General features: G+C 39.4%; 1 protein-coding gene across 1 annotated transcript in view; it reads right to left on the reverse strand.

Annotated features, from left to right (window-relative positions):
* Positions 1-25275, reverse strand: part of TOP1 (topoisomerase (DNA) I) — a 142727-nt gene that overhangs the window by 71738 nt on the left and 45714 nt on the right. The window contains exon 3 of the mRNA XM_006839294.1: positions 7758-7860. Within this exon, the coding sequence (XP_006839357.1) occupies positions 7758-7860 (103 nt within the window). The remainder of the gene's footprint in view (positions 1-7757; positions 7861-25275) is intronic.

Here is a 25275-nt window from a genome sequence, read left to right on the forward strand (position 1 = left end):
GACATGGCGCTATAGGATAAACACTAGACTGCTAGCCACAAGGTCAGTGGTTCAAACTCACTACCCACTCCTCGGAAACCCAATACATGGATCACTCTAAGTTGGAACCAGCACTTAACAGCAACAACCCTTCACTCATAACCCTCACACAGACAGAAGCATTAATGTCAGTCTTTCCTATTGCCTTTCTTAGATTCTACCTGAAGCAGATAGCAAAGGCACTTGGGGGACCAAGTCCTGTGAACTCATAAGCATGTCAAAACTGTGCTATGGAAGTTAGAAACAGGATTTGGCTTAGTAGAAAATAGAGGCAATCTGAGGCCAATTAATTTTCTAACTTTCTTTTCCAAAAATTTTAAAACAAACTTGACTTTCATAATGGCTGAAATGAAATGAAGAATTCCTCCTGTAGAAATCCTCACAGAAGAGGTCATGCATTGATTGCCTTCTTTGAGAGATATTACCCTTGTCTTTATACTGATCCTCATACTTTTCCACATACAATACAGCATGTCAAAGTAAAAAATGAACTTGAAATATAATATTGGGCAGTTCAGAAGTTGGAGAATAGATTAACAAGATACACTCAAACTTCTCTACCTACCAATGTTAGAAAATCCATTTCACCTGAGACGGGGTAAAACAGAGATATACTGATAAATGAAGGCAGTGAGCTCTGGGGAAAAAAGGAGCAAACACAACTTTTAAATTTGATTGTTTACAGAAAAATATCCTCAATCTAAAGACCCAGGTGCTTAATCCAAGTACATTCACCTAAAATCCTGTATTCTCTCATTTCTAATTCAGGGAGGATCTGAAACTGAAGAAAAAGCAAAAAAAAAAAAAAAACAACATCATTCTCGGATGTTTCCCACACTGTTAGTATACATAGTATACATTAGCATGGCCAGTATAGCTGGAAAAGAACTTCTCTTACTATTTTCACAGCAGTAGTTTTCTGTCTTCCCTGACTTTCCACAAAACTGTCAACCCAGTCTGAGTGCCAGGTTTAAATTTGGCAAGGGATACACAGTCAAAAAACTAGCACAAGGAAGTCTGCTTTTCTCATGTCTTTTATTTTGAAAGCACCCCCATGTTGCTATTAATATTTTCTTTATATAAGTGATCTAATATTACAAGATAATTTATGATGAAGTATTCAACAGAGGCATCTAGTACAATCCTAAAAACTCAGAGTTCATTGGCATCTAAAATAGTCCTTTTGTTTCTTTTGAGTGTACTTGTATACCTCGGTGCTTCAAAAACTTCATGCAAAAATCCCATTCATTATCTTTTAATTCCAGTTTTCCATGAACATTTTGAAGTCCCCTCACACTTTACAAAAGACCTGAAATAATAAACAGATGCTAACATAAAGAAGTAGCACCAGCGACAATGACAGAGAAGTGATTTTTTTAATTTGACTTTGGAGTAAACGTTAATGACATTCTGTCAAACATGAACTTGAGATGGGCAGAGTTTAATGAGATTAAGGTTTCTGAAGGTAAAAATTTTAGGGATTGGGGACCCAAAGACAAGATCATATCTGATGTTATCTGCCTAGATACATGAAGAAAGTATTGCCCTGGTCTCTCATCGTCTTCTCTGCTCCCCTACTGCTATGGGATTTGGTGCAAATCACCTCAACTCCTATCCACAGAAAGAGGAAAAATGAAATGATATAGTATATACTCTTCCTTGTTTTGCACCCTAAATGGAGTAATAAGATGAATAAGATGAACTCTTCTGCTAGATGGGCCCACAGTAGTCTCATCTTGTTTTCACTTGTGGACATTCCATGTATGCAATGTTGTTACTGCACAGAATGACGCCTCTAGAACCGGGATCTGGGTAGCCTGAGAACAAATTATAGATGCTGATATCTAGCCGATGTCCAGCAGATAGAAACTGGCTTCCGCATAATAATCACAAATGTAGCTAGGACTGATTAGCAAAGAGTTGACATAAACAGAGGTGACTAATCAATTCTCAATGTTTCCTTAAACTGCTGCAGAAATAAATGGAAGAAAGCCAAAATGATTGGAAAGATCAGGAATAACTTAACAAAACAGGAAGTACTTAAAAGTTTACTTACAACACATCATCTGGTTAAACGGGTCTTAAGTCCTGGTGTAGCGCTGCGGGTTAATGTGCCAGCCTGCAAAGCCATTTGAACTGCAAGGTTGGTGGTTCAAGCTCACCAGCTGCTCCTCGGAAACCCTACACAGGGTTGCTATGGGTCGGAACTTACTTGATGGCACTTAACAACAACAAGCTTACTCACATGTGGATTATAAACGCAGGGCTAGATTTAGTCATATGTAAACAGATATTCAGAACAGGGTTTTCCAGTGTCTCTAGACAATTATTTTGATTAGATGATGAAAATGTTAAAAATGCACAAATATGTGTGAAACAAATTTCTGAATTTATTTATGCTGTAATACTAGAAAATAATGCTTTTTATAGATATGCAATCTCATCCCATTTGCAGAGTAGTTCACAGTTAAAAGAGTTACTCCACCAGCCCTCTGAAGCATATATTCACAAGAGTTGATGTGGCACTGTAGGTTAATGTGCTGGACTACAAAGTCTTTTGAACTGCAAGGTCGGTGGTTCAAGCTTACCAGCTTGCTCCTTGGAAAACCTATACAGGGTCACTCTGGGTCGGAACTGACTCAACGACACTTAACAACAAAAAGGTCATATAAGATAGATGTGGCCTTCTTTTGGTGGTGGTGCTTATATGCCGTGGAGTCAGTTCTGACTCATAGCAACCCTGCATAGGGTTTCCGAGGCTATAAATCTTTAGGGAAGCAGAAAGCCTCATCTTTCTCCAGCGAAACTGCTGGTAGTTTCAAACTGCTGACCTTGAGATTAGCAGCCCAATTCATAACCACTACGCTACCAGAGCTCCTTGGCCATTCTCTTAGATAGAAGCAATTAGGATGTTGAAGGCTGTTCAAGAAAAATGACACAAAGATCACACCCTTCATTTTTTTAAATACAGAAGATTTTGATAGAACAAGGCAGGACCACGTATCTGTCCCAAAGCCATTGGTATACATTTATACTGCATCTTTTCCACGGTTGGTGAAAATAGGATGTGCCAGAGAAGATGAGACCAAGCTTTAAAGACTTATGTTTTACATATTAACCTCCTTCTTGTTAAAAGTCTTTTTAGACAGATTTCTGGTAACAAAAATTAGCACTCTGTCATCTGATTGTTCCATAAACATGTCTGTCATTTTCTCAGATGATTAAGTTCTTCATGGTCAAAGATTATCTCTCATGATTTTTGGTACCTCACATCAACTAGCACAGCATAAAGAGTTGCTTGAAAAATGGGACAGCCAAAGGGAAATATCCTGTATGTGATGACATGACTAGAGAGAAAAGAAAAGACTGGAGTTTGTGTATGTTCTAGCTTATTGATGCAATAAACACATGTTAATAAGTATCAGTTATTTCCCAGGTATCATACTAGACTCTGAGCATATAAAAGTATATGATAGACCCAAAGTTTACTCCCAGGAACTACATAGTCCAAACAAGGCATACAAACAAGTAGAGACCATTACAATACCAACACAACTTGGTAACTATTATCACAGGAGGTGTTTTTAGGTGCCGATGAGTGGATTCTGACTCATAGCTATCCCGTGACAGAACAGAATTGTCTCATAGGTTTCTTAGCTATACCCTTTACAGAAACAAATCATCCTATCTTTCTCCCTTGGAGTTGCTGGGTGGGTTCAAACTGCTAACCTTTGTTAACAGCCAAGTGTTTAAATGATGCCCCACTAGGGTTGTTGTTAAGTGGTCAGTTATGACCCACAGCAAACCCATGCAAAATAGAAAAAAACACTATCTAGTCTGCATCATCCTCACAATTATTGTTACTCTTGAGTCCACTGCTGCTGCCACTGTGCCAATCCATCTCATTGGGATCTGCCTCTTTTTCGCTGACCCTCCACTTTACCAAGCATTATGTCCTTCTCCAGGGACTGATCCTTCCTGATAATATGTTCAAAGCATGAGAGATGAAAACTTGCCATCCTGGCCTCCAAGGAGCACTCTGGCTACACTTCTTCCAATACAGATCGCTTTGTTCTTTTGACAGCCCATGGTATTTTCAATACTCTCCTCCAACACCATAACTGAAACACATCAATTCTTCCACAGTTTCCCTTATTCACTGTCAAACTTGCACATGCATATATGAAGTTATTGGAATACCATGGCTTGGGTTAGGCACACCTTAGTCCTCAAACTGACATCTCTGCCTGTCAACACTTTAAAAGGTCTTGTATAGCAGATTTGCCTAATGCAATACGTCATTTGATTTCTTGACTGCTGCTTCCATGAGTGTTGATAGTGGATCTAAGCAACAGAAGTCTTTGACAACTTCAACCTTTTCTCCATTTATCAAGCATGATGTTATTTATTGAATCGGGGTGAGGATTTTTGTTTTCTTTATACTGAGGTGCAATCCATACTGAAGGCTTGTGGTCCTTTGATCTTCATAAGTAAGTATTTTAACTCCTCTTCACTTTCAGCAAGCAAGGCAGTATCATGTGCATATTGCAATATGGTATATAAATGCTATGACAGCACACAGAAGAGGCACTTAGGGAAGGATAGTGGCAGAAAGTATACCTAGAAGACATAAAGTCTAAGTAACAACTAGAAAAATGTTATTAAAAGGGCAATAAGAGTGTTTCAAAACAGAGCACAGTATGTTCTAAAGTCAAGAGGCATTAGAAAGCATGCTTTGTTATTTGTTAAGTGCTGTCGAGTCGGTTCTGACTCATAGCTTCCAAGGAGTGGCTGGTGAGCTTCAATCACCGACCTTAGGGTTCAAACTAACCTTGCAGTCCAGCACATTAACCCCCAGCACCATACCTACCAGAACAGAAAAGTTCAACATGATTGGAAGTAGAATATGAAAGAATATGTGCAAGGGAGAAGAAAATGGCAAGAGAGGTAGCAGAGGAAGACAGTCAAAGACCAGAGTTGGAAAAATAATCATCTGCATTAGAAGAAAAAGAATAAAACCGTAATCAGGGAGATAGAAAACATGGAAACATGCAAAGAAAGAAGGATTAAATTGATAGGCTGGGCACCCAGGAACAAGTTCTGTGCACAGTTGGAAAAAAAGTCCATTCTTCTTTTGTTAGGACAAGTATTGCTCCATAGGGTTTGCGAGGCTATAAATCTTTAGGAAAGCAGCCAGCCTCATCTTTCTACTGTGTAGAGCAAGCAACTGGTGGGTTGGGACTGCCGACCTCTCAGTTAGCAGCCCAACTCCTTAACCCACTGTGCCACCAACATGTCTTTGTTGCTGGTTAGACTATTCTAATGTCAATTAAGATATCTAAATTTCAATTAGATAAAGTTGTTTGATAATGCTCAAGTTTTCCACATTCTTACTGATATTCTATGTTTACTACCAATTATCAAGAAAGGGATAAACAGTATTCCCAATTATTACCACAAATTTGCCCACTTCTCTCAACAGTTCTATCAGTTTTCATTTTTGCTTTATACTGAAGTTCTGACATTGGTACATAAAAACATATAACTTTATAGAAAGTCCTCATGATGAACTGACCCCTTTTATCATTACCAAATGACTTTGTTTCGCCCTGGCAATCTTTCTTTGTTCTGAAATCTACCATGTTAGATATTATTATGTGATGTTTGTTGTTGTTAAGTGCCACTGAGTTGTATCCGACTCATGGCCAACTCTGAATAAGGTTTCCAAGGCTGTAAATCTTTATAGGAACAGAAAGCCTCATCTTTCTCCCTTGGAGCTACTGGTAGATACAAACTGCTTATCTTTCAGTTAGCAGCCCAGCTTGTAATCCACTATGCTACCAGAGCTATAAAGTAGGGAAGAAAAGATGTCTGTGAACTCAAGACGGGACTTCATTACTAATATTAAATTCGCTAGAGTAATAAAAATGCAAACTAGATTTTCAGGTGGAAGAAATGAATGATATGAGAAAAAGACTGCAAAGGTTACAGATTATTTGAAGAAACATCCCACCAGAGAAAATTAATCTATTTTGATGATTCATAAAAAACCAGGAACAGACTTAGAAAGCAACCCTCACTTTAACCTGTATATAGATGGTCAACTTATAAAGCAGTTGAGTTGAAGAGACTCTAGGTTGAAAAATCACTCACTGCAACTTTTACATTTCCTTCTCACAAAGCTCAGGCCACTATGGGAATACATATGGCTTTCTCATCTGTAAATCAAAACGGAAGCAAGAGTCCTCATTTTCAACAAGTGGTCCTATACCCAAAAATATCCTAGGGCTTAACCATTTGCCTCCAACACCAAAAAACAGGAGAAAAACAAAGGACACCTCTTTCTGGGGCTTAGAACCGAAAGGTTAGCCTTACTGAGTATCATTTACATTGATTGATGGTCATGGACTTTAAAAACTTTTTATTGTGAAGTGAGTGAAGGTTTACAAAGCATATCAGTTTTCCTGTCAACAATTCACACATATTTTGTTCCATGTTATGGACTACAAGCTCCATAATGCAGTATCACTTAGCCTACTTCCTCCCTGTGTTTCTCATTTCCATCCTCCATCTTTACTAATTCTTCTGAACTTTGTCCTTGGGCAAGTGCTGTCTTATTGTTCTCAAATGGCTGATTATTCTCCAGTGTTATGGTTGACCATTTGTTGTTGTTAAGTGCCATCAAGTCAGTTCTGAATCATAGTGACCCTGTATAGGGCTCCATAGTAGAAGCACTGGGCTGCAAACCACAAGGTCAATGGTTCAAACCTAACTGTGTCTCTGCAGAAGAAATATGAGGCTTTCTGCTCCCATAAAGATTTAAAGTTTCAGAAACCCTACATAGGGTCTCCATGAGCCTAAATGGACTCCACAGCACCTAACAAGACATTTTTCCAGGAGTAGTGGGTGGTTTTGAACTGCCAACCTTGCAATTAGCAGTCCAGTGCTTAACCTACAGTGACAAACCAGTAAACTGAATTGTTGTTGTTTTTTAAGTGCCGTGGAGTCGGTTCCGATTCATAAACAATCTATATAGGGTTTCCAAGAAACAGCTGGTGGATTTGGACCGCCAACCTTGCAGTCCAGCGCATTATCCTGCAGTGCCACACCACGACTCCAGTGTACCTTATAGATTTGTCTACCTCATGGCTGAAAACTGAGCCATAGCAGTGAGTGTAGCACCAGATCTCATGGGAGCTAAATCTTGGATAATCTGAGATCCCTCTCTCCAGGAAAGTCTAACATACCCAATCTTTTGTGCATAATTTCAGGTTTACAGACTATTAAAGCCCAAGAATTCTTGAATTCATACCCTTTAAAGTATTAGAGTCCTGGTGTGGTGCTATAGGATAAGCACTGAAACAAAAGGTGGGTTTGAACCGCTAGGTACATGGTTCAAACTCACCAGCCGCTCCTCAGAAACCCTATACAGGGTTGCTATGAGTCAGAAATTACTTGATAGCACTTAACAACAGTTAACAACAATAAAGTACGGGCCAGACAAAATTTTTAAAAATCAGATCTTTAATACAATTACCTCTAGCCAAGCAAACACCCTGGACACTTGAATTCACAGCTGATTTAGTTCAAAACTATGTTTACATATTACAAGAAAATTCAGTGTACTTGTTCTGTATATCTTTGATCTGAAAAATAGTAGCCTATTTCAGCTAAGCTAACCCACTGCTGTATGAGGGACTTACTGATTCAATCCTTACCTGTTGCTGTGCTTCGACTTTTCCCGGTCCTTCTCCTTGTCCTTCTTGTGTTCTTTGTGCCGGTGTTCTCGGTCTTTATGTTTATCTTTGTGTTTGTGAGAATCTGCAAGCATAACAGAGGAGTCAGTTAAAAGGGAGCCTGCCTAACCCGACAAGCTGGTCAAGATGCATAATGAGTATGTAAAGAGCATGAATAGCCTTAATACCACATTCCATTTGGAAAAAAGATTTCATCACTAAAACAAGGTAGCACTGCATTACCCTGACTCAAAACCAATACATGTGTTACACACAAGCTCAAGGAAAAAGACAATTATACTGTGAAAGGAAGCAACATTTTGACATTTTTTTCCTTCCATCAAATATTAGGTAAACCTAAGCGTGGTGCCGTAGGATAAGCATTGGACCAGTTCAAACTCACCAGCCTCTCTTTGCAAACCCTCTATACAAGGTCACTAAGAGTCAGATCCATTCAATGGCACTTAACAACAAGTCATAATACAACAAAAACATTTATTTTCTCAACAGTTTCTCAAAATCAGATGTTTACATAACTTGTGAGAAATCCACACTTCCAGAGATATCGTTTAAATTTAAAGAGATGTAATTGCTATACCAAAGAACATACTCATTTCAAAGATATAGTGTATCCCCATTGATGGGTGAATATTGTATCTGTTGCTGTTAAGTGCCGCCAAGTCTGTTCTAACTCATATTGAGCCCGTATAGGGCTATCAAAAAGCTGCTGGAGAATTTGAACCACCGACCTTGCAGTTCAAACCGACCTTATGGTAAAGTGTTTATCCTACAGCACCACACCAGAGTAGATACACAAAATATGGGACATACACCCATGGAATACTACACAGTCACAAAGAATAATGATTAGTCCTCCAAACATGCAGGATTTAAAAAAAAAATTTTTTTGAGTGAACAGGAATGATTGCCATAATGAAAAAATTAGGAGTCAAAGGAGACTTGGGAAAAGTATACTGAGCCATTTCTGATATAGGAGATTGGATTAGTAACATTCTAAGTGGCATGGTCAACCACCATCTTTTGGTTAGGCACTGCTTTTTCTTACTGTATCGAAAGATAATCTGGTTATTATACAATGGCTACGTAGCGTAGTGGGTACGAATCGGGCTAAGAATCTTAAGGTCAGTGGTTCAAAACTACCAGCCGCTCTGCGGGAGAAAGATGAGGCTTTCTACTCCTGTAAAGATTTACACCCTCGGAAACCCTGTATAACAGGGTCGCTATGGGTTGGAACCGATTCGACGGCACTTAACAACAACAACAACACTACCCTAAGAGAGAAAGAGCGTCTACCAGGCCACTAACTGTTATGGTTATCACTCTAGTTCACCCAAAGTTTTATAATTTGGTTTTGTTCCTACGTCACTTCCTTGGCCAGTTATTTGCCTTGAACCAGGCTGAACTGGTTCAAAGCCCTGGAAACAATATGGATGAACCTGGAGGCCATTTGGCTGAGTGAAATAAGTCAACAAGTCACTCACAAAAAGAGAAATACCACATGATTACAGTATTACGAAAGGAGCTCTGGTAGCGTAGTGGTTACGAATCGGGCTGCGAACCTTAAGGTCAGTGGTTCGAAACTACCAGCCGCTCCGCGGGAGAAAGATGAGGCTTTCTACTCCCGTAAGGATTTACACCCTCGGAAACCCTGTACAGGGTCGCTATGGGTCGGCTCCGACTCGAAGGCACTTAACAACAACAACAACAACAGTATTACGAAGACAATAGATATATACAGAGAGACCAACACTGACTGGTGGTTACCAGGGATTGGTGGGAAGCACTCTTTGGTGGTGGAAAAGATAACATTACATGTGGGTGAAACGAACACAACTTAACCAAGGTAAGTGATGTTACTAAAAAGTGCACAGAGAAAAGGACACCTTTGGTAAAAGATCTGAGAAATACAATTTTGCACCAATACAAACAACCAAAAAATGTGTGTGGTCACACATAAATGAGGAGTCTTCAGGAAGTTCATGGAAAAATTCCTTTATCTTTTAATGTCACTTTTCCATGAACTTGGTGAACTCCCTCATATATACACATGTGGGGGGGGATAAGCATGTAGTACATGTTTTTGTACAAATGGGTGCATATACAGGTACGTGTGCAGGCACACAAATCCACACAAATCCACAGACATAATACAACATTTAGGAGCAGTTATGCTATTTCTTAAACATAACCAAACACCTCATAAGATTTCTGAGTTTTCAGATTTAGAGTGACAGTTTCAAGGGACAACTCAATTAAATATCAAAAAAACGTATGTTCTGCATCCTAATGTGGTGAGTAGTGTCTGGGGTCTTAAAAGATTTCAAGTAGCCACTTAAGATACAACTATTGGTCTCTCCACAGCACTTAACAACAACAAACTGGTCTCTACTCATGTGGAACAAGAAAAGAAAAGGAAATCAAAGACTCAGAGAAGAAAAATGTCTACACAACTACTAGTTTTACCATGGCCTCATCTATCCAGAGATCAAAAGAACTGGATGGTGCCTGGCTAGCAATAACGACCATTTTGATCAGTGCCACAAGAGAAAGAGCCTGACAAAAGGGCAGAAACACGTGGACAAAACTCAAACTGTTAAGAAGTCCAGATGTGCTGACTGGTTGAGACTACAGGATTCCTTAAGACTATTGCCTTGAGGCACACTTTAAACCGTAAACAAAAAATTATCTCTTTAGGTCACATTTTAGTTAAATACTAGATTGGCTCATAAAATAAAGAATATCACCCATGAATAATGAGCTCCTTAAAAAAACACACACAAAAAAAATCTTTAAAAGACCAAATGGCCAAAAGTTACTCAAAAACAATGATGAGAACAAAAGGGGGCAGAGAAACTAGAGTGCTAAATATGGTTCAAACAGAACGAATGAATGAGAATGACACATTGCAAAAAATGCAGCCAATAATACTGAACAATTTGTGTGGAAATTACTAAGTGGGAGCCTAATGAGATGTGTAAACGTTCACCTTAGAAACAATAAGATTGTTTAATAAAGATACAGTGCACATACAAACACAGTTACAATCACTACCACAATCAAGATTGAGCACTTTTTCATCCCCCTAGAGTTTTGTGACACTTCCCAGTCCATCTCCAGTCCCCAAACCTTAGGCAATCATAGATCTGCTAAGCACTGTAGATCAGATTTGCCAAGATTTTCTAGTCTCACATAAATTAATCATACTCGTACTTCTGGCTTCTTTCAACCATGTTGTTGGATATATATCAGTAGTTTGCTTCATTTTATAGCCCTGGTGGCCCAACAATTAAAAGCTTGACCGTAAATCAACAGGTTCCCATTTGAAAACCCTATGCGGACAATTAATGTCAAACGGGCTTGCTAGGAGTTGAAATAGACTTGATGGCACACACAGCAAATTCTATTGCATGGATGGTAAGTGCTGTCAAGTCAGTTCCGACTCATGGCAACCCTGTATAGAGTTTTCAAGGAGCAGCTGGTGAATTTGAACTGCCGATCTTGCGGTCCAGTACATCATCCCATAGTGTCACACCAGGACTTCACTGCATGGATATAGCAATTTATATATCTTTTCACCTGCTGACTGGCATGAGCTACTTCAAGTACGGTGTATTTATAAAATTAATTTTCTATGAACACGATTGTATTAACATGTTGTCATTTCTTTTGTGAGAAGAAACACTGTTGTTATTGAGCCAGTTTCTATGTATGTTGTTGTTGTTGTTAAGTGCCACCGAGTCGGTTCCAACCCATAGCGACCCTGTACAGGGTTTCCGAGGGTGTAAATCTTTACGGGAGTAGAAAGCCTCATCTTTCTCCCGCGGAGCGGCTGGTAGTTTCGAACCGCTGACCTTAAGGTTCGCAGCCCGATTCGTAACCACTACGCTACCAGAGCACAATGATGCCTACACCATCTTCACAACTGTTGGAATAGTTTGAGTCCTGTCACTGGAAAATATTCTGTTCTGATCCACAGAGCTGTCAATGGCTGATTTTCAGAAATAGATCTCCAGGCCTTTCTTTCTCATCCTGTCTAGATACTCCATCGTAGTTACTGTTGGTATGTGAGATACCAGTGACACAGCTTCCTGCATCACAGCAACACACAAACCACATTATGACAAACTAACATGGTTATGCCACTATTGCATTCCCACCAGAAATGCATTACAGTTCCATCTGCTTCTAATTTTTACCAACATCTGATATTGCCAGACTTAAATTGTACTCATTCTAACATAGTGTAGTGATATCTCACAGTGGTTTTAATTAGCATCTCCTTGATTATTAAATGATGCTTTGTATTAATAGTGAGCATTACTGACCATTGAAAGAGTCCTGATGGTTTAACAATTGAGTACTACACTGCTGACAATTCAAACCCCACCCAGAGGCTCCACAGTACGAAGATTTAGCAATCTGTTCTTATTAAGATTAAGAAACCAAAACTAAAACCCACTGCTGAGTCAATTATGATTCACAGCGACCCTGAATAGGGTTTCTGAGGCTATGAATCTTCATGGAGCAGTGATGGGTTAATTTAACTGCTGGCCTTGCAGTTAGCAAGTGACCTTGCAGTTAGTTCAGTGCTTATCCTATATATAGCATTAAGCTTTGCTGTTGAGTACCATCAAATCAGTTCCAACTCAGTCACCCTGTATCGGATTTCTGAGAAGTGGCTGATGGGTTTGAACCACCAACGTTGCAGTTCAAATGGATCTTGCGACCCATTTCTTATCCACAGCACCACAACAAGACTCCCAATAAAGAGGTGGTGGTGGTGGTGGTGGCTATGTGCCACTGAGTCGGTTCTGACTCACAGTGACCGTGTGAAGGGTTTCTGAGGCTGTAAATCTTTGTGGGAACACCTAGTCTCACCTTTCTCCTGTGGAGTGACTGGTAGATTCAAACTGTTGACCTTGCAGTTAGCAGCCCATTTTGTAATCTACCAGGGCTCCTTAGCATTAAAGTTTTACAGCCTAAAAGACACTGTATGGGGGCAGTTCTACTCAGTCACATGAGGTCATTGAGTAGAAAATAGAATCAACAGCACCTAACAACAACGGCCATTCACAAATCTTCTTTGGTGAAGTACCTGTTCAAATTCTTCCTCCATCTTTATTTTTGAATTTTATTGGTTTGTCCACCTTATTCATTCAGGATTAGAAAGGTTTACTATAATCACAGCTAGATTTTATGAATCCTGGATTACAGTATTTCTGTTAAATATGTATTGTATTTTCTCTAAGACTTTAAAAATCAAAGTTTATATGAACTCCACTTTATTTTCCCTTTATACTTTGTACTCTAAGAAATCTTTGCCTACTCCAACAGTTACAAAGATTTTCTTCTACCTATAAAGATGTCCAGTTATTCTAACAATGTTTTTTGAAAAGATGAACTTTTCCGTATTGAATTATCTGGCCTTTTTATTGAAAAATCAAGTGACCATATAGGTGTTGATCTATTTCCATGTTTCTGGACTGTCTTGTCTATCCTATTGCTTACACCAACACACATTCTATGGATTACATAGTTTATCATGTAATTATAGTTGCACTTTTAATTTTTTTTTCAAAATTGAATGTTTATGTCCTTAGTAATTTAGCAAGTTTTAGATTCCACTTGTCAATTTCTTTCTTCTGTGCTGTTTAGCCTGTTTATCTTAGTAAATTTTCAGATTTTTCATTTCTATTAACCACATTCAGTTCTTTTATATATCATTAATTTCTTTCCTCAACTATGCTTGTTATCTCTCTTGACCTGGATATAATTATAATTGCTAGTTTAACACAGTTCTCTATCGATTCCATGACCTCCCTCACTTCTGGGCCTATTACAGTTAGTTGATTTTCCTTGTTTCTTGATATGGCTAGTAATTTTTTATTAGCTGCTAGACATTGTTGTCTTGCTGGATTTTGTTATCCTTTAAACGTAGTGCTGTTTTGATCTGATAGGCAGTTAAGTCTTGTGGTTCTACTTGATCCTTTGGAGGCTTGTTTTTCAGGGCTGGAGTAACTTTACTCTAAGGATAGCTTAGTCCTAACTCTGCTATGGCCCTTATGAGGTCTCACTCTGAATGCCTAGAGTGGTCAACATTAGTTGAAGAACACTTATGCAATTCCCAGCTCTGTACAAACGCTGGAATAGCTCATAGCTTCCATATATTTTGTTGTTCTTGTCATCAAGTGCTGTGGCATCAGTACCAACTCATAACAACCCTGTATAGATTTCCACAGGAATAGCTGGTAGGTTTGAACCACCCACCTTGCGGTTAGCAGTGGAGTATTATCCTACAGCACTACATCAGGACTCAGCAAACCAAATCCCCACAGTTGATTCCGACTCATAGCAACCCTATATAGGACAGAGGAGACCTGCTGCTTAATGTTTTCAGACTGAAAACCTATATGGGAGAACACAGCCTCATTTTTCTACCATGGAGCAGCTAATGGACTTGAACCACTGAATTTGCTGTTAGCAGCCCAAATGCCAAACTTGCAAAGCCACCAGGGCTCCTTAGTACTCAGTAACTCAAGGAAACCTATATACTGATTTCTGGAACTCTTTCTATAGAATTCTCTCTTGCCATTACTTTACCCTACAACTTCCAGCTGCTTCAGACTTCTTTTCTTGTACTCTTAATTTCTGTCTCTTCAACTCAATTTACAAATGCTATGGTGTTCGGTCTCCCAAAGAACAATGGTAGAACTCACATCTTTTGATTCCCTTCTCTTAGGAATCACACAGTACTGCTTCTCCTGTTCTTCACTGTTTGAAAGCAATTATTTTGGATATTTTGTCCTGTTTCCTATTTGTTTTAAGGCAGAAAGATAAATGTTATCCCTATTACTCTATCAGGGCCTGAAATAAATCAGATGTATTTACTCCTGTTCAAACCAGGTTAATGGACTTCTCAAATCGTGGTGAAGACAAGTTACAGAGCCAAGTAAAGAAATACCTCAAAGACCAAATTTATTTAAATATGTATCTGTGAAGGGGATATTTGATAGCACTTGCCCTTAAACAATTCTCACTGGGCATCTGCAGGACATTTGTTTTTATTTGTCCCTAGCTTGCTGTAAGAACATAACAACTTACAATTCATACAACACTGGTGGTCCATGTTTGCTGACAATACAAAACATTCCTTTACTTCTGCTCCCAACAAAAAAAGCTTATGTTAAATTAATGACAACATATGTGACGAGCACTACCACCTAAAATGAAGTATGTGTTGTTTATAGATCAGTCTCTACAAATTTCAGAACACTAGGACATATTGCTCTGTGCAAAATTCAATAAACAAGTATTGCTACTAGGGTTCAAGTTCATTCATATGAGGTTACTGAAAATACCATGGCTTGGGTCAGGCGCACCTTAGCCTCAAGCTGACATCTTTGCTCTTCAACACTTTAAAAGGGTCTTGTGCAACAGATTTGCCTAATGAAATACATCATTTGATACCTTGACTGCTGCTTCCATTGAGTGTTGATAGTTGCTTCAAGAAGAATGATGTCCTTAACAACTTCAATCTTTTCTCCATTGGTTAGAATGTTGTTTATTGGTCCAGTGGTAAGGATTTTTGTTTGCTTTACAGTGAGATGTAATCCATACCGAAGGGTGTGTTCTTTGATCTTCATCAGTAAATGTTTTAAGTCCTCTTCACTTTCAGCAAGCAAGGTTGTATCATCTGCATATCGCAGGTTGTTAATGAGTCTTCCTCCAATCCTGATGCCACGTTTTTCTTCAGAGAACCCAGCTTCTCAGATTATTTGCTCAGCATACAGGTTGAATAAGTATGGTGAAAGAATACAACCTTTCTGAATTTTAACTACTCAGAGTGTTCCCATGTTCTGTTCAAACAACTGCCTCTTGATCCAGGTACAGATTCCTCATGAGCACAATTAAGTGTTCAGGAATACTCATACTTCTCAATGTTGTCCATAGCTTGTCATGATCTACACAATCGAAAGCCTCTGCGTAGTCAAGAAAGCACAGGTAAACATCTTTCTGATATTCTTTGCTTTAAGCCAAGATCCATCGGACATCAGCAGTGACATCCCTCATTCCACGGCCTCTTCTGAATCCGGATTGAACCTCTGGAAGTTCTCTGTCAATGTATGATTGTAGCCGTTTTTTTTATTATCTTTAGCAAAACTTTACTCACATGGGATATCAAAGAGATTGTCTGATGATTTCAGCATTCCGTTGGGTCACCTCTATTTGGAATGGGCACAAATATGGATCTCTTCCAATCAGTCGGCCAGATAGTTGTCTTCCAAATTTCTTGGCAGAGATGAGTGAGTGCCTCTTGTGCCGCGCCTCACTTTCTTGAAAGATTTCAATTTTGATTCCATCAGTTTCTGGTGTCTTGTTATTTGCCAATTCCTTCAATGAACCTTTGACTTCCTCCTTCAGTATCACGGGCTCTTGATCATATGCTACCTCTTGAAACGAATGAACAGCAACCATTTCCTTTTGGTACAGTGACTCTGTATTCCTTCCATCATCTTTTGATGCTTTCTGCATCATTCAATAATTTTGCTCAGAGAATCCTTTAATAAGGAAAATCAAGGCTTGAGTTTTTTCTTCAGTTCCCCCAGCTTGAGAAATGCTGAGCGTGTTCTTCCTTTTTGGTTTTCTGACACCAGATCTTTACACATTTTGTTGTAATATTTGACTTTATCTTCTCAAGCTGACCTTTGTATAGGTTTTACGAGGCTGTAAATCTTTGTGATAGCAGAACCTCATCTTTTTCCAGCAGAGCTGCTGGTGGGCTTGGACTGCCAACCTTGTGGTTGGAAATCCAGTGTTTACAGAAACAGAGAGATGGAAACACCAACTTCAAAAGTGTACAGACCTAGAAGGAGGATAAGTTGAGAAACAAAACCTTTATATTTTGATATTTTTAACAGAAGAATCTATGATTTTTGTACCAATACTTTTTTACTTACACGCATGCATACACATGTACAAAGACTAGAAAATGGACACCAAAAAGTTAAAAATAGTTCAATTTGAGTGGTAAATTATGGGCATCTAATGTTTTTTGTGTGTATATTTTGCCTTGTTTTCCCACCCAACAATGAACCTCCTTTTGACAAGTACTAATAAAGTTTTGTGGGCTGTTATCTTTACGCAGGAGTCCTGGTGTGGTGCTGTAGGATAATTACTGGACTGCTAACCACAAGGTCAATGGTTCAAACCCTCACAAACTCTATGGAGGGTCCCTATTAAGTCAGTACTGACTCAATAGCACTTGATGAAAACACCAGTATAAGCACAAGGAAAAAGTAATTTATGTCACTAAAAAATACTAAACTTTAGGAAACTAAAGAAATGACAAATAACCACTATCCAATTAATTGTAATTATTATTTTTTTTTTATGCACAAAGCTTCACAATTAATTTTTTAAGACAAGTCCCCAAGCCTTTTAAAGCAATTGCTATCCCAAACCACAGAACCAAAACGTCTGATGAGAAACTTAGGACTGCAGCTGAAGAGTCCCACTGGTACAAGTAAGACTTAGGTCAAGTATGTGAACCACAACCTCTAATTTCAAAAGCAGTCATTACATTTCTACTGTGTGATCAAATTGTGCCATGCTGTCAAAAGTACCAGAAAAATACAATATATGACACTTCTTCAAATATGTGCATGGCTATTATATGGACTTTGAGTATATAATATTATATGGAAGAGACATAAACTTACTCTGGATAACTCCACATGACAGGCTGGGACCTGAGAAGAAATGAAAGGAAGGCAATATGGGTCAGAACAAACAGAACTGCCCACAAATAGAATGGGGTACCTCCCAAACACCAAGTGTTTAAACAAAGTAAATGATCAACTGGCAGGGAAACTAGAGCGATGCCCTACAGTAAGTAAACTAGGTTAAATAATCTAATCCTGATGTGGCACTGTAGAATATGCACTAACTAGACTGCTAACCAAAACATTAGCAGTTCAAACCCATCAGCTGCTCCTCAGAAACCCTATATAGGGTCGCTATGAGTCACGGAAGGAAATGTAGGGGCAGGGGACATAGATAAAACAAAAGTTGGCAAAAGGTTGATAGTTACTGAAATTGGGTGATGGATACACAGGCAGACACTATACTACTGTCTCCACTGGTGTATATGCTTCAAAATGTTTCCTAATACAAATTTAAACATCATTTCTAAATTTCTTCTTTCCAATTCTCTATTTTTATTATTATATAAGGAGACAGCTAGGAGAAGACTAGCCAAGTTCTAAGAAAGGATTTGTTCCTTAGAACAGTAAAAGAAAAACAGTAAACGATTGATAAAATTAAACCCAAGAGTCAGACTGTCCTACTCTTAAGATGACAAGGAACCACTTCAAGCAGAAAAAGAACAAAATAACAGCCATAGTTAAAGAAGATTAATTGAAATGAAGTGTGAGTAGAAGCAAAATAACTAGCTAGAGATTTCTGCAGCATGCTAGGGAAAAAAACAATAGTAAATGAACTGAGGATGAAGGAGAAAATAAAAGCATGTTCAGAAAATGGACGCAGAACACACTGACTACATCTAAAACTGCAGGCGACGAGTCAAGTAAGACTCAGTATTTGGGTCCAAGTGCCTGCGAAAATGAGATCTCTACAGAAACAAATATCAAGTTGAGTATAACAAAGATGGTGAAAAGGAAAAGGACGGGGAAATGGTGAATCTTAGTTGAAGTTATACTAGACTTAAGATAACAGTGGAACATCTGATTGAGGATGTTGCTAAGAAGAGAAATAAGGTAAAAAAGTGAAGCCAATAAAGGGCATGCTGAGCTAGCTATATATATATATATATATATTCCTCCTTGTGAAACCATTTGCAGACAGCATACTCATTGTCTTTAAGTTTACTTTTAGTCAACAGTCTTTCCCCTTAACAGAAATTCCTCTAAGACTAGATACTGGTAAAATGTTTGAGAGAAAGGATCTTGTTAACTTAAAACATTTGGTAAATACATACTATGTAGAACATGACTGATAATTAAAAATCAATGCATAGTAAATCACCAAGAAAGTTTAATAATGTTTTCCAATTTCTAGCAGAAATTCTAGATGAAGGCATAAGACCCCTGAAATAAGGCAGCCTTGAGAAGATAGAAGAAATACATCAACAAACTCCTCTCAATTAAACAAGAACTTGATAGATAAGAAACACTATGTTTTTCACATGTATCACCTCTAGTTTTCACAAGGGGGGGAGGGAGGCACCTACTGGATTTTCCACATATAATGCACACACCATCAATAAAGCACATAATGTGGCATCAAACATCACTCCCACAGCACACTCCTACTCACGCTGGCTTTAATAATTCATTCAATAGCCGCACAGAATTCAAACACCATACTTGCAGTTATGGGGTTTATTAGGGAAGTTAGCAGGTTACAAATTCAGGATCAGAAATGCTAAGGCTTTCCAGTCAAGACAGCCTCTCTTCAGCCATGCCCACAGGCAGGCCTTTCTCTGTCCAGGTCAATGTTTCAAAAAAAAAAAAAAACTCTTTGAAGGTTGTTGATAAATACCCACAGGGGACACACCACTCCACCATAAGCCTCAGCCTGGAGGCACTCGGCTCTAGTTCCATGGGTCAGCAAATCCAGCACCCCCCTGAATTAAGTGTCTTGAGGCATCCCACTCTGCAAACAAGCCTCCTGCCCGAAGTCACTCAGCTTTACTTGCTCCATGGGCTGGGAAGCTCATCACTCTGTGTTGTGCTCTGATTCTTGGTTCTGCTGCTACTGCTCCTCTGCTACTCCTCTGGTGTCACAGCTTTCTGCCCATGGGTTGAGGAGGTTCAATTCCCAGGGATCTCAGGAGCCAAAGGATCCACTCTACTCCTAGCCCTTCTCTGATGGTAGTGAGATCACACCCCTCCCCTCCACCCCACCCCTGCTACAGAAAAGGCTCATTCATTTAAAACTCCATAGGATGGGAACACTGACCAATCTCCTCATTAGATTTCCAAGTGTTTATAATCACAATTGTGTTAGCAATCACTCACAAGTGAATCATATCATCATCCATCAGCCTCTTCCCTCACCTTCTCTTGCCCAGACTTATCAGGAAAAAGTTGTTTGTTGAAGTAACAAAGACGAGGTTAAAAGAAGACACACTAGTAGCATAGTGGGTTACGAGTTGGTCTGCTAACTGCCAGATCAGCAGTTCGAATCTATCAGTCACTCCTCATAAGAAACATTAGGCTTTTAAGCCTCGGAAACCCTATAAAGGGTTGCTGAGTCAGAACCAACACCTTGACACAGCACCACCACCATGGTGACATTAAATAATTCTACACTACAATATATAACACAAATAAGCATGTATAGAAAACTACTATGTAAAGGGATTTTACAGTTTGCAAAACCCCATATAACGCACATGCTATGGTACAGAAAGATGTAAGACCTATTTTTGCCTCATTTGATGTCTCTGAAAATAAGATACATCTAATTTGTGTAACTGCTATAGAAAGGGTAATCAATTTACTCCAGTGATACAGGATCCAACTCTTATTAAGTCTCTGAACATCATGTTAGCTAACAAAAACTCACTCCCTCTTTTTTCATTTGGTCCGGCAACCCTGGGCAGTGGCAAAGGTAAAAGGCAGTACACTTTTCAGGACAAGTGACAGGAAAAGAAAGGTGAGTCCAAATGCAAAATAATAGATTTAGAGAACCACAAAAGGATTAGGAAAAACGATTTTAAGAAAGTAGGACTATTTGGAGGGAGTCTATCAGAACTTTCAGAGGAATGTGCCAATTGTTAAACATTTTATATATTATGCATTACTTTTATAATTTAAAAAAGGCAGAAATTTTATATATAAACAGGAGTCCTGGCTTGGCGCTGTGGGTTAATGCGCTGGACTGCAAGGTCAATTTGAACCGCAAGGTTGGCAGTTCAAGCCCACCAGCCACTCCTCGGAAGCCCTATTTATACAGAGTCGCTATGAGTCCGAACAGACTCAACGGCACTTAACAGCATATATATGTAGGAGTCCTGATGTGTTGCTGTACTGTAAGATAATGCACTAGACTACAAGGTGAGTATGAACTGAAGGTTAGCGGTTCAAATTCACCAGCTGCTCCTCAGAAACCCTACATAGGGTAGCCATGACTCAGAGCTGACTCAAAGGCACTGAAAAGCAACAATATATAAATAAAAGCAAAGAAAATTGAATTGGCAAAGAAAAAAAATCTTTTTTAATCTGGGGCTTGCTGAAATGGGATTAATACACTTTCCTACTCCTAAAATTTCAAATGTCCAATGATTCAAGTAGCAGTGTTTTTATTACATCACAATACACCTATATTTGGAGTCTTGGTGTAGCACTGTGGGCTAATGCACTGGACTGCAAAGTCTTTTTGAACCACAAGGTTGGTGGTTCAAGGTCATCAGTTGCTCCTTAGAAACCCTATATAGGTTTGCTATGTGTCAGAGCTGACTTGACAGCAACAATGCCTGTATTTAGAAACTATGCAAACTTTTTTTTATAAAGGTAATAGGCATTTCCCCAAATATCTACTATGCATGAACTATATATAAAGCATATGGGTACCATTATCCTCCACCTCTTTTATGATGTTACAATTTTCTGCCCTGCTGTTGTTTTCCAGAGGCACCAAGATTTCTGCATTCATGGGTATTTTGAAAAGAAGTCTTAAGAATAAAAATACTGGATCTCGGTCAATTTTCTCTTTTTTCCCCCCAAGCTGTTGGTAAGTGCCATTGAGTCAGTTCCAACTCATAGCAACCCTTTTCCCATCAAAGACACCTTGAGGTCAAATGCTTATCCTAAGGCACCACACTAGGTGGTGGTGGTGGCTATGTGCCGTGGAGTCGGATCCGACTCATAACGACCCTGTATAGGGTTTCTGAGGCTGTAAATCTTTATGGGAGCAGAATGCCTCATCTTTCTCCCACAGAATAGCTGTTAGTTTCGAACTGCTGACCTTGTGGTTCACAGCCTGATTCATAACCACGTTAGAGGTGGCAAGTACTATAATGAAGAACAACAGCTTGTTTCCATCAGAAAACAAAAAGAAATAAAGAGCCAGGATCCCTGAGGAGCAGTCAGGCACAGCTTTAGGGAGTATGTGAGCTAACCTGCCTAAAGGCTGAGAGAGTGTTAGCAAGGCAGAGAAAAGGCATCCTTGGCAGATGAACCAAATTACAATATGAAATGAGCTACAAAAGGTACTTCTTGTTGTTGCTAAGTGCAGTTCAGTTGATTCCAAATCATAGCTACCCTGTACAGGGTTTCCTAGGAGCAGCTGGTGAAGTTGAATCACCGACCTTGCAGTTCAAACGGCTTTGCAGTCTGGCACAGTAACCCACAGCACCACACCAGGACTCTCCAATAGTTATTACTGGAGTCCTGGTGTGGTGCTGCAAGTTAATGCATGAGCCTGCAGTCAGTTTGATCAAAAAGTGGGCAGTTCAAGCTCACCAGCTGCTCCTCAGAAACCCTATACAGGGTCACCACGAGTGGGTACCAACTCAACGGCACTTAACAACAACAACAGTTATTATTATTGTTGTTGGAAATTTTATTCTCTCATGATAGAATTAAATGAGATACACTTTCTGCCGGCTAGGAAAAGATAGAGTTGATTCTTGTCAGGGCACTTAAAAAATAAAATTCCAAAGTCATGTTTAATTAAAGAGCCTTGGTGTTGCAGTAGTTAAGTACTCGGCTGCTAGATGAAAGGTCTGTGTTTTGAATCAGGCGCGACACAGGAAAAGGTCTGGCAAGAGTCGGTTTCCGTAAAAATTTACAGCCTTGTGGAAACCCTAAGGGGCAGTCCTACTGTCAGACTGGGTCACCATGAGTCGGAATCAACTCAATGGCAATGGGCTTGTTTTTTTAAAGCTATGTGTCCCAAAAGCAATTTCTTTCTTTAAAAAAGATAGCTACAGTCATACCTCTCTAGCTTTAAAATCCTAATGCTCTGCTAAAACAAAGGAAACAAAATACTGAGGAATAAGAAGCTCTAGTCTCAAATTAAGTTGAGCAAAATTTGATCCAAATGTTATAAAGTACCTGGAAACTGGCCTAATCCCAGGATGGTAATGAAACTACAGAGTCAGTCCCAACTGACCAACCCCGGGTCAAATTAATCAGGCATATACTGAAGTACTCACACTTCAAAGGGAACCAGAAACATAGATGCACTGTGTGGAAAGTGAAGCCAAGTCTGTAAACTGTGTTATTATGTGTTCAAGAATGCTAAAGGTGAGCGTAAAACCGATGTTCTCCCATGTAAACTATCACTCAATTCACCCAATAAACTTTAAAAAGAAAAAAAAGAATGCTAAAGGAGCTCTGGTAGCGTAGTGGTTACGAATTGGGCTGCGAACCTTAAGGTCAGCGGTTCGAAACTACCAGCAGCTCCGCGGGAGAAAGATGAGGCTTTCTACTCCCGTAAAGAGTTACACCCTCGGAAACCCTGTACAGGGTCGCTATGGGTCGGAACCGACTCGACAGCACTTAACAACAACAACAACAAAAGGTAGAGCACAAAAGATCATATCAAAACACTGATGCTGATTAGAGACATCACAGAGCAGCACAGAATGCTAAAGTGGATCACTGAAGGAAGTTTCAGGAAGAAGACTGGTTCTAAAGAGTGAAAAAGAACGAAAAAATAGGGACAACAGTGAGGGCACTAATTCAGGGAATACACAGACTACGAAACATTTTGAAAACTACACAAACAAAAGTAGACAATATAGATGATTGGAACATATTAAAAATTTAAAACTTATGTGCATCAAAAGACTTCACCAGAAGAGTAAGAAGGGAACCCACAGAATAGGAAATCTTTTGCAATGACACATCAGACAAGGGACTCATTTCTAAAATACATAGGAAACTACAACACCTCTACAAGAAAAAGACAAATAACCCAATTAAAAAATGGGCACAGGACATGAACAGACACTTTACCAAAGAGGAGATCCAGGCAGCCAACAAACATATGAAGAAATGTTCACTATCACTGGCCATTGCTATTGTTGTGAAGTGCTGTTGAATGGATTCCGACCCATTAGAGAGATGCAAATCAAAACAACAATGAGATATCATCATCTCACACCAGCAATAACAGCAAAGTTCAAAAAACCGAAGGACAATAAATGCTGGTGAGGATGTGGAGACTGGGACGCTCGTGCATTGCTGGTGGGATTGCAAAATGGTCCAACCTCTCTGGAAAGTAGTATGGCGCTTCCTTGGGAGGCTGGAAACAGAAATATCTTATGATCCAATTCCTCTGTTTGGTATTTACCCACAAGAAATACAAGCCATAACACGAGTAGATGCATGCACACCAATGTTCATAGCAGTACTATTTACAATAGCAAAAAGATGGAGACAGCCTAAGAGCCCATCAACTGAAGAATGGATAAACAAACTCTGGTACATACACACAACGGAATATTATGCTACCCTGAATAACAAGGAAGCTGCAAGCCACCGCATAACATGGATGAACCTTGAGGACATTATGGTGAGTGAAATTAGTCACAAAAGGAGAAATACTGCATAGGACCATTACTGGAAAAGACTGAAAAAAAGAACCCATACTAAAGGGGAGGTGGGTATTCTTTGCTGGTTACCGGATGTGGGGAGTGGGGTGAGGGGACGGAAGGTGGAGCCCAAGGCAGGGAATAGACACAGGATAGTTTGGGTGCTGGGGAGGGTGCAATACACAAGAAGGGGGAGGGGAATGGAAGAACAAAGCAGTCAGGAAAACAATTAGGCAGGTATGCATGGGCTAAGTGGGACAGAGGTAAAGAATGACGGATGCACAACCCTGGAACAACAGGGCTCTAGGATACAGGGATTGAGACATGGTTGGAATGGGGAAAAGGGGGGAAATAATGTTAAGATGCTTGGCTGTCTTTTGAATTATGGTTTCCCTGGAATATTATTATAAAATAGACATTGAAGGGGGAGAGAAAGGAATAGCCAGAAATATCACCATAGAAATCTTGTAAGTCTGTCTTCTAACTATAACTAATTAGAATACCTAAAATGGGGCTACAACGTGCCCAGTGAAGGAGGCTTCCTGTGGAGCCTCTGCATTACATAAGACCATAGCTGGAATCCTGAACTGCATCCAGAATCTTCTGATTTCCACTTGAAATAACAAGCAGACCAGCCTGGAATGGCTAGAAGAACAGAAGATACTTCTTGAAAGAAAGACCAACAGGAAAAATACAAAACAATATAGGCTGAACGACTGATTACTACAAGAACAAGCTAGTTGCTCACCCAGGAGACATCAAGGCAAGTGGTCGGGTCCCCTTAGGGCAAAACCCCTTCCAAGACTAAGACTCAATGGGAATACACGCTCTGATTGGTCACCAGGTTTGTCAGTTCATCACCGATAAGAGGAAGTGAGGGAAAAACAGCAATTAAGCTGCAAGCTAAGCCCTACA

The sequence above is a fragment of the Chrysochloris asiatica genome, unplaced genomic scaffold (genome assembly GCF_000296735.1).
Source record: "Chrysochloris asiatica unplaced genomic scaffold, ChrAsi1.0 scaffold00023, whole genome shotgun sequence".
Lineage (NCBI taxonomy): Eukaryota > Metazoa > Chordata > Mammalia > Afrosoricida > Chrysochloridae > Chrysochloris > Chrysochloris asiatica.